Consider the following 15,634-nt stretch of genomic DNA (forward strand, 5'->3'; position numbering starts at 1 on the left):
TTATGATTTTCATGTAGAAGGGGACTGCAAGCATTTCTTTAATTTGCCTGATGATCCTCAGAATTGGTCTGGTGGATACAAAAGTGACACCTATGGAATTCCAACATGCTTTGGCAAAGTTGCAGCGGAAAAATAGGTATGCCACTATTTCCATACGTTGTAGAATACATAACTCACATGTATATGAGTCTAGCTCCATGTGTTTTCTTCTTAGCAGGTCCCTTGTACTTAGTCTGTCTTTGAGCAATAGCCAACAAAAGATCTTGTGTTTCATCTGACATTTGGACTTCCAAATCCAGTGATAGGCTGGGTTTGTAACTCTTTGCCCTATGAGAGCCTTATAGGATTTTGCAGTGGAGAAGAGGGCATTGCATTCTATTAGTATGTTGCTGCAAGTTGAACAGTTGGGCGTGTGCCTAGGTTGTGAGAGACAAGTTGAAATTCTAAATGAAATAAGGCTTACCCAGAGCTTCTTTATAAGTGATGAGTTAGTCTTTGGCAAAAGAGAAGAGCTCAGATATGCTTGGGATGGCACGGTTCCATTCCAGAGGTCCTTCCAAAAAAGGACTGTTGGTCCATCTGCCACTATAACTAAAGCAAATTCCTTTATATTTATCTATCAGTTTAACTATGTATTTTCCAATATATTTATCCATCAGTTTAACTATGTATTTCCACCAAAAGGATCCTTTGTTTTGCTATCCTGGTAGCCTCCCGTTGCTATAATAATTTTCCTAAACAAGCTTTACTCAGGGGATGTCAGACTTTACAAAGAATTTGTGTAAGAATTTAAGGAGCAGCACCTCACCGTGTGCATTGATGTTGACCACTCCTAGCCCTCATTGTTTTTTGGTAAGCATACCATAGTCCATGCAGCTTTGGAAGGCTTTTTTGAAGTCAAGTGCGAGCCTCTCCATAAGCAATGTTTCATGTATTTATCTAGCTGTTTTATGACCCCTTTGTGCAATTTCAGAGTTGAGGTATAGAAAACAGCAGATGAAGAAAAAACCAAGTGTACCATTTCTAATTTTCCACCTTGACTCAAGAAAATGGATTGTGTGTGCGGCCCGCCAGATGGGGGGTGGGGGCGGTAAGCGGTATGCGGGGACCTACCGCCGTTTCAACCAGCAGTCCACCTTTACCGCCGTTTCAATCGGCGGCATAGGTCTATTTCTGCAAATTTTTCGTTCGACTATTTATTTCTGCAAAATTTTAAAATACAAAATAAAAAAAATTCTGATCTGACCGAGAACTGTTTAGAACTTGAACACCTTCCCTGCCAATTTGAAATCCGAAGGTATTGAAGATCGTACGTTGCAGCCCAGTTATTTCCCAACAGATGGTAGCCGGCAGCCCAATAGTTCCAAACGATTAGTAAACTATTTCTTCTCATCCCTCCGACTCCTGCCTGTGTCTCCTGATGCCGACGGCATGAAGAACCCTAGCCGCGCCTAACGGGAGCCTTGAGATAGCAGGGAGAGGAGGCCGGGCAGGCAAGCCACCCAGTTTGGGGGGCAACCTCATGAAGCGGGATTGGAGTTGGCAACTGAAGTCGCCCGGCATGGCCCAAGACCAAGGTAAGTTCTGGCCCAACTAAAATCTTGGGTATTAGTAGAGATAGAGAAAACATGCAGAATTGTTATGTAGTTTACATATGCATACTTAGAGTCGAAATTATCTAATTGCTGGTTGAAATTTAAAAATTTCTACTTCTTTTGAATAATGCATATATATACATATATGTGTGTTGGTGACGGCTAGTGATGTATTGGCCAGTGACGGCTACCTAGCAATGTATTGGTGGCACTGGCACTATCATATATATATGTCACCTGTGATTAATTGAATTGATTTACATGCGCACCTCTTAATTAGTTTATTAGGATGTACAGAAACCTTCTAGGATATCTTGTCTGCGCTCATCTCATTCCCTTTAATTTGGTGTGCACGAGCAAGCAAGACAGTCGGTATCGATATATACAACCATCATCGACAATTTGCTAGCTAGGACGTGTGCTCCAAAAGTCAACCAATGTTGTACAAATAAGTTCTGTTGACCTAAAAAATTGTCTTCAATACAAGTTGCAACAAAAGTTAAAAATGAAATAAACACATAATAATGCAGGCATCTTCTGAATGGTGCAGATAACAAACTATCTAGAAACAAACGGATCACATGGCCAAGTGCGGCTTCTCCAGGATCACTTGGCCAAGCGCAACCCTCCACAACTACTACTGGAAATAGTAGATTTGCCAGGTGCTAGGGAGTTTGCCGAGTGCAATCATTTGGGCAAAATCCAGACACTCGGCAAAAACCAGCCACGTGCCGACCGTGGGCTCCTAAAGTCAACCAATGCTCCACAAATAATTTCTGCTGACTTCACAAATCAGTATCTTTTACTTACAAGTTGCAAGAAAAAAATTATAGCTGAAATAAACATATAATGCTGCTGGTATTCTTGCGAATACTGCAGAGAACAAACGGATAATTTGGCTAAGTGCGATTTCTTGGTGAACTCAGGATAGCATTTACCCCGATTTGGTCGTCCTTAAGGCATCATAGTTTTCATGTTTTTTCCTATCATTTTTGTAATTTGTCCATCTGTGTCCTGTTTATCTGTTGGCACATATCCTTTGAAAATGCATGGTACAAATACTCAAAATCCATTTTCATACAGATCTAGAATTTTTCAAAATTCTGAAATCCTGCAGGCTAGAGGTGTTGGAGTGGAAACCTGCCTGCTGTCAGTTTACACAAGATCTCATGGCCAAGCTGAACTTAGGAAAAAAAATAAATACAAAAAGGAAAATAATTACTCATACTTTCCTCAGCTTGAATATTCGCACTGAAAAAAAAAGCCTTCAGGCTGTCAAGAGGGAGTGAAAAATGATTAGTTCTGTCGGCTGTTGGTTAGTGCTTTACTGTCAGCTGCTTAAAAACAACATGTTGGATGCTGATCTGTATTATGACATATTAACACAGGGCATGTGGTATGTTATAAAGATTAGATGCACGTACCTTACTGATGGTCGTGACATCATTAGGAATGAGATGAGTCTGCAGTTGGCTGAAGTTTGAAGCAAGGAATTTGTCTTTGTACATATAGCTGGGAACGTCGCATGCTTGAGATTTTGAAACCTCTCTTTATAAATTTATGATGAGCAATATATTACTTACCGAATGAGACAAGTTCAAGTAGGAACGACCATCAGAATGCATATATTATCGGCTAATGACATCACAGAATGTTAAGAAACGAAATGATTATCATCAATCCATCCCGGTCGTCGTCACCCCCGCCTATATATAACCCTGCATGCGGCCAGATTGGAAATTAATTGATTCCATAGCTATATTAACAACTCTCCAAATTGTCTTGCCATGTTGACAATAAAAAAAGATGTTTATTGTTTCATTATTACTATCACAGAAGCAACATATTTTGCCTCTGAGAACATTCCTTGGTGTCTCCCGGTGTTGATTATTTAGGTCCAGTGTAACAAGCATGATATGACGTTGAAGGATAAAGAACAACATACAAGTGGGCCACCTGCAGCTTTTTTTCATGAATGCATGGGAAGGAATCTTTTCCTTTTCAGAAATGCATGTTTCTCTTTGGTCCAAAACATCCACAGTACAATAGCTATGGGCTTTCTAGTTGTCGTGTATGTGTAGCCTAAGCATCACATCAGTACTTCACCAACCTACACGTATCAAGCACTGTCAACATCATTAATTTAGCTAGATTTAATAAACGAAGGTTCCTCGCAACCATGTTTTGTCTTTTGACACCATCGACCTAAATCGTCCACAATACCCTATAAAAAGCCACGCCACCGGAGCGAATTGCAAAGCAAGTAAACTTGTTAGCTGCTTCGTTCTTAAAGAAAAATAAAGAATGAAGCGCCTTGCAGCCGCCATGGCAGCACAAGTGCTGTGGTTTCTCCTTACTCCTACCGTAGTAGCATTTTCCTATCTAATTCCACTGCCGCCATTGGTGGCAGCAGCCTCCGGTTCCATCATAGCGCCACCACCACCGATGGTAGCAGCTCCAAGGTCGGGCTGCCCTAGCATGTGCGGCAATGTAAGCATTCCCTACCCATTCGGCATCGGGGACGAATGTGCCTGGCCGGGCTTGGGCATCACCATCACTTGCGACCATAGCTATAGCCCTCCAAGACCATATTTGGCCCGCAACATGGAGGTCACCGACATCTCGCTGAAGACGGGCGAGATGCGCGTCTTCTCCCCCGTGTCCTACACCTGCCACAACCCGTCGTCCAACACAAGAGGGTCCTTCAAGACTTGGTCATTCCGCCTCCCCACGCCGTTCCTGATCTCGACGACGCGCAACGTCTTCACGGCGATTGGGTGCAGCACTCAGGCGTTGCTGCAAGGTGGGGCTAACTGGAGCTACTTCACCGGCTGCACCACCACCTGTACGAGCTTGGATTCAGCGGCATGAGACGGCGATCAGTGCACGGGCCTCGGCTGCTGCCAGGCTGACATCTCCGTCAACCTTGCCACCATGAAGGTCGGCTGGAACGACCCCAACGATCGCCCGGACAATCGTGCTTGGCTCTTCAACCCCTGCAGCTATGCTTTCGTGGCCGAGAAAGGCTGGTATGTGCATTATTTATTTATTAGTATCCCCGTCCCAAATTCTAGGTAATTTTGATGCATAGCAAAAACTATGTACTTCTAGTCCAAATTGCAGGTTCTTTTGATATTTCTAGATATATAGATTTTGCTATGTATACAGACATAACATATATCTAGGTGCGTAGAAAAATCATGTATCTACAATTTTAAAAGGGGGGTCATCTAAAAAACTCAAAATGATCTTGTTGACGCAAAAATCAGCAGACGATCTTCGCGCGCTAGCACACGAACCCGAGGGAATCTGCTTAGCTCCTGTTCGGGTGTAACCCTTCGATTCCGCGACGTGCCAGTCAATCTGACCTGCTGATTGATAAGGATGGATGAAACGTGAAGTACTAGAGCAAATTGGCTGGTGTTCCGATTAGCTCTACGAGTATCGCGACGACCGGGTAGCCGATGCGGGAAAATACAATCGGCTAGATCAGCCGATGTACACGTAACAGATGTAAAGGAAACGTCAAACGCGACCTAAACAACTGGGATTGTTCTTCTGCACCATTCCCTTGTTCTTCTTCTTCTTAAAAGTGGTTGTCTACTTAGGCTTTGCATTGTTATCTTGCTTGTTCTTCTTCTTACTGTGGAAGCCATTGGGATTATTCTTCTGCACCGTTCCCAGAACTGGATGTATCAGACATTGTGCCTTAAATGTCGGTTCGGACTGTTCGATGTAGTCGATCAGAGTCAATGCAGTGACGAGTTAGTGCAGAGCAGTCCCTCGAACGGCCTCAGGGAAGTAGTAGGACGTAGTCGTTTGCAGTGAGGAGTTGCGCAGAAGATGCGTTCCCCAAAAACTTGATCGCCTGCCTACTTGTGCAAGTGTCGCAGTGATGGGAATGCGAAGGTAGCAGCGGGCAACAACAAATAAGGGTTAGAAGTTGGTCTTTTCGGGGATAGTTAACTAGAGGAAGAGCACCTCTCATAGATGTGAGGGAAAAAGAGATTCAACGAACCTGGACACTGTCTCAGGTGATTGATAGCAATTAATCAGCCATTGAACAGTTGTCAGTTCCCAGTAACCTCCAGCCATTACTAGTCATTGTTGTCAGTCTTTTAATCTATGTCAGTTACTAGTCATCAACTTGTGATTAAAAACTGTAAAACCAGACGCCATCAACTCATGATTAAAAACTGCAAAACCAGACCAAGCCCAGTCCACACATCTCGTCGTCGTGACGCGCCGCGGCTCCGGCTCAACTTAGCACGGCTCGGCTCGGTGACCGAGCGCACGCGTGCGTGTGGCACCCTTTCTCTCTTCCTCAACTTCTCAATTGGTGCACACATAGTCCACTTATTTAAGTTGGTTAAGATACTCCTTAACTACCTATTTGAGATTAACCATTTTAACCACCTAGCATTAAACGTGGGCTTTGAGATTAAATGAATTAAATGGGGCTAGCCCAAATATTCCAACGCACACCACTATACATACGCACTCAGTGGACCAAACACGCTCCCATTATACTTAAAAATTATAAATCCATATTTTTTAATGGAGTACAAAAATGTAGAGTTTTAAATAAATGTATAGTTGGAACTACAGTTTCACCTTAATATGTGGATTAAAAAAGACAAGAACTGATAAGATCAAAATTTGGAAGCAAAAATATTGATTCACAACGTCATGACAAATGGAAGCAAAAAGCAAAGTTTTTAACTACACATGCACCGGAGTCCGGAGACACACAGAAAGTGCGATGAATGGGAAAAAAATATGGTGCAATTTGGTTGATATTACAGAGTATGTAGGTATTGTGTTATAAAATGAATAGAGATCTCAAAGATATTCTTTTTGTTCGTTTTAGGTACTAAATTTATTCACTTACTTTCAATATTTATGTTCTATCCCGTGTAGGAGCATGGATTATTGGTGGACTGGTATTATTAATTGGCAATTTCATTTGAAATTTAGGTACAACTTCAGTCGGCAAGACCTCGTTGACAATGGAGGACAAAACTTCAGCAGCCGGACTGGAGATAGAACCATCCCTTTGGTGCTTGACTGGGCCATCGTCAACAGCTCCTGCACGGCGTCAAATGCAAATTCCGCTTGTTTGAGCGCCCACAGCCACTGTGTCAACTCCACACAGCGGGATTCCGGATACCTGTGCAGATGCTCCAAGGGATACTACGGCAATCCCTATCTCGTCGGAGGGTGTTTGAGTTAGTTAACTTAAATACTGTATATAGTTTTCTACATTGCTAAGTACTTAGATATAGTATATGCAGGACTTGCATATATGGCTTCAATTTGGTATAATAATTGCATGTCAAAGCAATGATCTTTAACTAAGTAACTATTTTCCAATTTCTATCCACAGATATTGACGAGTGCAAGCTTGGAGATCTTAATCCATGTGGCAGTGGTAGCATATGCCTTGACACGGATGGTGGTTTCGCGTGCAAATGCAAATTCTTGTCCAAACGTGATGGTTTCGAGTGCCAGCAGATATTTTCTACCGCTACAATACGGAGAATAATATGGATGATCATAGGTGACCATTCATTATCCATCACCTCTTACCTCTATCTGCATGTATTCTTCTCAATCATCAGCTAGTATATCAGCTTTCAAGCTAACTTAGTGAGTTTATTTTTCTATGGTGTTAAGAGGAAAAGAAAAAACAAACAACTCAAACTCTGCAAGCCTATAGTCCCAAACATTTTTAGGTTAGCTAACTTCAAAATTGCGACTAAGGCGACGCCTACATCCAAAGTAAATCAACAGGGGATTTATAACGTCATAGGAGGGAAGCTAGCTGCCTAAGGGGGCGTTTGGTTCTTTAGTTCGGACTAAAGTTTATGTCACATCGAATATTCGGATGCTAATTACAAGGATTAAACATGAGCTAATTATAAAACTAATTACATAGATGGAGGTTAATTCATGAGATGAATCTATTTAGCCTAATTAACCATCATTAGCATATGTTTACTGTACCACCAAATTGTCAAATCATGGACTAATTAGACTTAATAGATTCGTCTCGCAAATTAATCTCCATCTGTGCAATTGATTTTATAATTAATTTATGTTTAATACTCCTAATTAGTATCTAAACATTTGATGTGATAAATAACCAAACACCCTGCCATAATAATCCATTGATCGGCATCCTCCGTGCTATGCTGATCTTCAATTTGCAGTCAGGTGCTTCATTATATTCCTGCACAACAATTTTTGCACATACAACGAAGATGCGCACACGGACATATGCACAACTGTACACATATACTACTACACGGCCAAACATTAATTTGATACAAGACTAATCAATACATTTTGTATATTTGGCTTATTAGTGTTCTAGTTTCTTTCTTTTTTTTATGAAAGATCCACAACCTTACGATTTCAGCATGTATTAATAAAAAGAAGAGAAGTGACCCAGTTTATAAGGAAACCTGGGCCCAAAAACAGTACCACACTCCATACAACTACACTGGTTACAACTACACTATCTACAACTACACTACATGGTTAAATTGATCATCGTTGCCGAGCTTGTTGCACTCACGACCAAGCAACTCCGACTCACAATCGTGCCGAAGAACCTCCACGATTTTTAGCGGGAGAAACCGGCGAAACCACTCTTCACGACCACATTGCCCACCACCACTGCCATGGCAACAACTTGCCATTGACGATCAACTCACAACCACAACTAGCTCCACAGCAACTCTGGAAATCTTTCCAGAGCACAACTACGGACAGCACACACCAAGAATGGCTTTGGGTCATCGTTGCCGAGCTCACCGAAACACCACATAGATGTTCACGACGATGCCTTCAAGAAGGACCACGATGCCAAACACGCTGTCATTGCCAACCCGAGAATGGGACTGGGTTTTCACCCGAAGAAGCCAAACATGGCAGTACGGGAGGTGCAATGATGTTGCCTCCAAGGAGGGAAGGGCACCCACAGTCATCGTTAACTAGGCCTATGCCCTGACCCCCACTAGACCACCATGGGTGAGACAACGCCTCGGCCAAGCTAGATGCAGGAGGCATCTCACCAAGCTGCTCGGTGCAGGGCTTTCCCATGGTAGCCACCCATCAACCGACTTTCGAGGACCTGCAGCCACTACGCCAGAACAGATTTTTGCTGCCGGGTGAAAAGCCACTATGCTGGCGGGCCTAGCACCCGCCAGCAACTTTGAGCCAGCACAAATGGCTCTTTGTGCTGGTGGGTGCTCGCCCGCCAACATAGTGACTTGTGGTTCCGTCACCCGCCAGCACAATGGCTTTTTCGATTAAAAAACGCATGTGTCGCCCTCGTCGTCGTGGCCTACTGAAGCCGCCCCCGCCAAAGCCTCTGCCGGTCCCCGCCTGTCGACCGCCGGCGCTTGCCTGCCCGCAGGTCCCTCGCAGCTGCCTCTGCAGCCTGCCGGCCGCCCGCAGGTCCCCCGTCCCACTAGGCAGTTTTGCTCTTCGTGCGGGGTCGCGACATCTGTGGACTGTGCCGCAGGTGCTCACGCTCCACGAGGAGGCCATCCCTGTCCCCTGTCATCGATGTTGGTGCCCGACGCCGCGAATAGCAGGAAGCTCGCGGGATGCCGACGACCTCATGAACTCGATTCAAAATGAGACTATGGAGGATGCAGATCTTCAGATCAATGATGCAGACCTTTAAATCGAGGTTTCTGAGAATGCTGGCATTCCGGGGCTTCCCCAGCCGCGGCCCCTGTTGCATCCACAACATCTATTGTCGCCATATCCGTTGCCGCGGCTGGCTCTGCACCATCGCCACCACTGCTCTCATGAGCTTACCAGATCCAAGTGGCCGCCACCCATAGCCACTTCCACGATGCCGTCTCCCTCTTCCTCCGGATGCGCTCCTCCATCGCGCCGCGCTCATCCATCCCGGCCTCCTTCCGCGCGGCGCTCAAGTCCTGTGCTACCCTCAGCATCCGCACCATCAGCGCCTCCCTCCACGGGCTGGCTATCCGCTCCGACGCATTCGACGATGAGGAAGCTGGACGGGCTGAAGACGTCGGCCGAAGCCGCCCCACCAGACGCCGCTGACTACCGCCAACCGAAGCCACTAGACTGTGTCCCGCCAGGTGGCCAACGCTCGGCACGAACCTCTAGGGGACCGCATGCTGCCGGGAGGTCGTGGCCTCTGTTGGCTGCTCCGTCTCTGGCCCCGTGCGCCGCCTCTGGCTGGGGAGGATCCCGCACGTCCGGGAAGGCTCCCAAGCGGCCGCACGACCGGAGGCCGAGGCCTCGCGCGCCGCCATCCCTGGGAGGCCGCCCCCTTGCAAATAGAGAGAGTGGAGGAGAAAAGATAATAAAGAGAAGAAGGGAGAGGTGAGAGGGATCTGGTGAGTCAAGAAGAGACAAGAGTGAGAGAAAGCAGGGGGACCGTGCGCTGTGTTTTGTGTTGTCAGGTGATATTATCGCCCGCTAGCACAATGCCCACTGTTCTAGTGGGTGCACCCCCATTGGCACAAGGAACAACTGTGCTGGCAGGTGCCAATCACGCCCATCAGCATAGTAATTTGCCTGTGCTAGCACAAATCGTTTCTGGCCTAGTGAGCACGAGGCCACCAATGCTAGGCAGCCCATGCACTCTTCGATGCACAGTGATGGTGCCATCATGGTCTCCACAAGGTTGACCATGATGGGTGACAGAGGGGGTGGTGGATGGGCGTTGACATCAAGGGAGGGGCCAGATGGAGGTAGGGCTGGACAGAGGTAGCGTCACGGCACACGGGAGCCATGGCGGTGGCGGCGCATGGTAGCAGGGGCAGGGGTAGCCTGGAGGAGGTGTGGCCTTGGCGGTCGGTGGAATGGGCCTTGGGCCTTGCCGCGGGACAAGCTTGGCCAACGGTGGGCTGTGGGTGGTGGCAATCAAGAAGTGGTGCCTGGTGGCGGCAGGGTAGGGTGGTTGGAGGCAAGGTAGGGATGCGGCCGGTGGAGCGTGCAAGGAAGAAGTGGCGCGCGAGAGAGGAAATCAGGAAAGGGGAGAGGGATTGGATCCCCTTTCTAAAGGGGAGAAGAAGGTTGTTTTTGTCAATTGAGAAAAAAATATAGGGAAAGGAGATGTTTTTCACAATCTGTTGGAGCTATATTTTTCCCCTAAACCCCATTAACCAGGAATATAGGAAAAGTGTCCCACCCGGTTTTAAAACAAAACCAAGTGCTTCCTATATGTATGCCAGGATCTAGTTTCATACATATAGTGACATCATTAGTGAATAACAGCAACAGTATCATGTAAAGGAAATAAGAGAGTATATTAGAGATTTATGTTGAATCCTGGAAATGAAGGCTCCAAACTTCACAGGCAATCGACTGGGAGCTTCAGCATCATCTTTAGAAAACTTCACACACCTTCTTCTGAGCAGCAGTAAGCAAGGGTGAGTACACTTATGGTTGGTACTCAGCAAGGCCACAAGAAATAACTAGAATTAATGATTTAAGTCCATCTTCAAGTTTAATTAATCATGTGAGGGTTGAGACCGCTCTTGACCGTGAGCATGACTGTTATAACAGTTTTACACTCTACAGAGGTTGTACACTTTCACCACAAGTTGCGTAAAAGTTCAGAAGAACTTTGCACCCAACCATGCTATGCAAAAGTACGCATAATACCATACTTCTGAGCTGTGATTGCATAGGGATGCTATAAGGCCTTTACAAATATTCCTCTGTAGGTAGGAGTCTGCTAAGGTTTCGACAATTGCGTGTGCATAACCCTCCCCTAAGGTGAATATCTACAAAGAGAATACCGCTCAAAGGAGCAAGCTATACCCCATCACAAGACCCCCTCTTGCCCTTTCGGAAAGACTACCACCCACAAGAGTCTTTAATTAATTAGCCAAGACCAGAGCAATTTAGTCTTGTGGTTGCACTGTTTTCCTAGGTGATCACTCCATGTTCCAATTAATGCAAGATATTCTTGTAAATTAGCATAGATAGAAGGATGGTTAGGGACACTTGCCTTTATCCAACGAAAAGTTACTCACTCTTCAACTCGTGTTCTCTTGAAACTCTTAACCTCCAAAGCTTTCGAACAACGATCTTTCTACTCGAAGCAATCACCAGCACAAACATACAAACAAGCAAACAAGTACAACTAAGAACAATACACCAAAACAAAAGAAAGACTTTAAAAGAGCATACCAAAGGATAAGGCTCGATCTAAGGTCACGCAAATATAGGAACCATTGAGAATGGAACTATGGTTGAAAAGATAAAACTATCGAGAGATTTGAATTATAAAAGAAAAGACAAGAGCTACATGGTTCATTTATTTTAGTTGAGAAAAACAATGTAAAGATATTTCAGAGAAATATCCTTAGTTAGAATAAATCAAGTCATATTTATATTTTCATAAGAAAAAATGATGTAAACCTTAGTCCAATTTTTTTATAAATATTTAAGTACAATTTATGAAATTAAATATTTAATTTTAAAATAAGGGACATGTAAATATCTAAGCGCATAACTTTATATTTCGAGTTCAACTAAGATGATTATATTAAAAACATATTTTTATTTACATTAGCTAAATTAACATTTAATTATGAAAACTCGAGATATAACCTATGTAGCTTTTATTTAGAAAAAGATATGAAGTAGGCATTAATCAAATTGATGTTTATTATGAAAAGTGATGTATAACTCTAAGTAAATTTTATTTAGAGAAGAACTCGTTTATCAGGCATTAATCAATTTAATATCAAATTTATTTTCAAAAATATGCGTGAAGGAAAACATTACTACTAACGTTTAACTTATGGTGTTATGAATTTAATGCAACTTAAACGAAGTTAAACGGAGCTAAAAATCTATGAGCTAAACAAGGTTGCAGGGACCTAGTCATAATTGACCGTAGACTTGGAGGGTTAGCTGAGAAGATTCAGAAGACACAAGGAACCGTGGTCGTGAATAAAGATAGAGACAGGGTTAGATCTGCAAAACCGCAGGGGCTGGACTGGATCTAGGGAATCAAAAACTTCCTGGGGGTTATCTGCAAATTCGCCAAGACACAGAAGATCCTGGGAAGAATTACAGATTCTTCAGGGGTCCAATCACAAAACGGCTGGCTTCTTCTTCAACCTCCCACCGGGGGCTTGGCCGGCCGGCTTGCCAGCGCTCCAGCAGCCTAGAGTTTCGGACGGATGGCGCAGGAGATAGAGGAGGTGCAGGGGACCTAGGGGAGGTGCTCACTAGGGTTGAAGACCCGTGGAGCCGACCGGTATTGAGCGGACAGAGGAGCTGGCGGCGCCGGCTCGAACTCCTCCACGGCGGCGGCGCTCCGGCACCAAGACGGCGACGAGGATTGGCGGAACGGGTTCGGATCGGCAAGGGGAACCCGCAAGTGGCGTCGATTTGGCTTCGGGGACGCTCCTGGCCGACGAACCGACGACGAAAACCAGCGGCGGCGCACGGCTTCGTCCGGCAGTTCTGGCGGCGGCGCAAGGGTTTGCAATGCGGCGGCTCAGCAGATGGTGCTAGCGGGGCTCGGGCGGCGGCGATTTCTGGGGCAAGTGCACTAGGCGTGCACGCGAAGGCAGGGAGGCCGGCAGCGGCATGCTCGGCCTGCAGCTCGGCGTCGGGCCCAGATGGGCTTTCGCGAGCTGGAGAGGGCCAGCAGCTAGGCCCATCAGAGCGGGTCGGGCTCACGGGCTCAGCCCATTAGAAAAAGATTAATTATTTCCAGAAAACAATTTCCCGTGTACAAATAAATCTAGAAAAATCTAGATAAATCAGTTAAGTCACGAAAAATACTCTGAAAATCCCAAAAATTCCAGGAAAACATCCTAGAGATATTGGGATATAATGAATCCAAATAAAATACTTGGAGCTCATGAAAAGGATTCTAAAACCATCCAAAAATTTGATTTAGTTCTAGAATAAGGAGAATAAATTCTGAAAAAATTGGAAAATTCTCATAAGGGTCTGGACATTATCTAAATGTATTTTTCAAACTTTTGTATAAAAAACACCAAGATGTATTGGCATGGAAGCACACACACAAAACAACATTATTTATTTTAGAAAAGCAAACAATTATTTTTCCTATACTAAATTTCCTGTAAAGAAAAATGAATGTTGGGAAATTTTTAAAATTATGAGAAAATTATTGTTTAATTATGATTTTTAATCATATCCTGAAATTTGAAAATTTTAAGGTGTGACAGAAAGATGATTGCTTTTCTCAATCTCTTGGAGTTGCTCCAAGAAACACTTATTTGGGGTGCCTCTCGTGCCTATTTTTCACGTCCGTCGGTAATATAACAACCACAATCATCCTATAGAAATAAACTCTAATTTATATATTGTCAAAAATACTAAAGAAGAATGGATGCATGCTACAACATAACGCTAAGCATTACACTATAATAAAGAAGAAATGATTCCATATAAATCTTGTACATCTGTGTCTGCAGCAATACTTGCTGCCTCTCTGCTTACGTATTGGGAAACAAAAGTTGAGGAAAATTTTCATCAGTGTCTGTGTCTGCACCATACTTTAAAGAAGAAATAATTGCATATAAATCTTGTACATCTGTGTCTGCAGCAATACTTGTTGTCTCTCTCCTTACGTATTGGGCGATTGTGGAGTTGAAGAAACAAAAGCAGAGGAAAATTTTCAATAAAAACGGTGGTGACATACTAAAGGACATGGGCATTAACATTTTCACAGAATGCGAGCTGAAAAAAGTGACAGACGGCTACAAAAAGGTCATCGGCGAAGGCGCATTTGGCAAGGTCTACAAGGGAACAATCAAAGGCGCCGAACAAGTCGCCGTTAAATGCTCCTTCACGAGAAGTAAGGCGCCTTGCCATTATGAGTTCCGGAACGAGATCATCTTCCAGTTTCGTATTAACCACGCGAACGTGGTCCGCCTCATTGGGTGCTGCCTGGAGACGGATGTCCCCAAGCTTGTCTTCGAATTCGTCCCCAATGGAAGCCTCTACGAGCTGCTTCATGTCAGAAGGGATCATGGGCTGTCGCTGCCGACGCGTCTGCACATCGCCATCGGCTCTGCGGAAGCTCTCTTCTACATGCACTCGCAGGGTGGCCACAACAACCATGTCCACGGGGACTTCAAGTCTGGAAACATTCTCCTCGACAACGACCTCACGCCCAAGGTCTCCGACTTCGGATCATCCAAGCTCGTGTCCATCGTCAGTGGGTACGCCAAGTGGTGTGTGTCAGGAGACATGAACTACATTGATCCCATGTACTTGAAGACTGGCTGTTTCACAGAGAAGAGCGATGTCTACAGCTTTGGGGTAGTTCTGTTGGAGCTTATCACGAGGAAGACGGCCAAGTACGACGGGAGCAACAGCCTTACCATAAACTTCGTCAAGTCCTGTAAGGAGGAGGGCCACGGGAGGGGGATGTACGACCCAGAGATGCTGATGTCTGACGATGCTCAAGCTCACCATTACATGGAGTGCCTGCACAGGATCGGCACGCTTGCGGTGCAGTGTCTCAAGGAAGATGTGGATGAGAGACCGGCCATGGCACAAGTGCTGAAGCAGCTTAAGCAAGTGCAGGAAATAGCTTGCGGAGATGCAAGTTAATGAAAAAAGGAACGTAGATGCAACAAGTAATTGGCTGAGAAGCAGTCGTGGTTTGGAGTTGAAATGATTTGGAGTTGGAGCATCTGTTTTTTTCTTTCTACTTCGATTCAGTCTTGTAATGACGTTGCAGCGTGCTCGCTTTTAGGACGAATTCTGTGTCGCATTATTGTAACACTTTATTTAGCAGCCGTGACCTGTGAGTTGTGACCCTATGTGTGTCATCTGAATGTTATGGAGCATCTAGTACAGTCAGTTTCTGGACAAGATCTCTTCTTGCCTGGGAGAAACTGAATCGCGCTGATGACAATTAATTTGACATATGGACTCTCCGGCAGGGGTTGTAGTTTGTTCCGGCATGCGGCGCTTGTTTGTTGGTCTGTTGATGTCCTGATCCACTGTACGATTACGGAGCGCAGTGGGCTTGACGACCA

General features: G+C 44.9%; 1 protein-coding gene across 1 annotated transcript; it reads left to right on the forward strand.

The window, feature by feature from the left end:
* The first annotated feature begins 14,204 nt into the window (after nt 1-14,204).
* Nucleotides 14,205-15,234, forward strand: LOC105913474 (wall-associated receptor kinase-like 2). The gene has a single exon (XM_012848294.2). The coding sequence runs from the start codon at nt 14,295-14,297 to the stop codon at nt 15,201-15,203; it is 909 nt and encodes a 302-aa protein (XP_012703748.1). The 5' UTR covers nt 14,205-14,294; the 3' UTR covers nt 15,204-15,234.
* The last annotated feature ends 400 nt before the right edge of the window (nt 15,235-15,634 follow it).

This window comes from Setaria italica, chromosome VIII (genome assembly GCF_000263155.2).
Source record: "Setaria italica strain Yugu1 chromosome VIII, Setaria_italica_v2.0, whole genome shotgun sequence".
NCBI lineage: Eukaryota > Viridiplantae > Streptophyta > Magnoliopsida > Poales > Poaceae > Setaria > Setaria italica.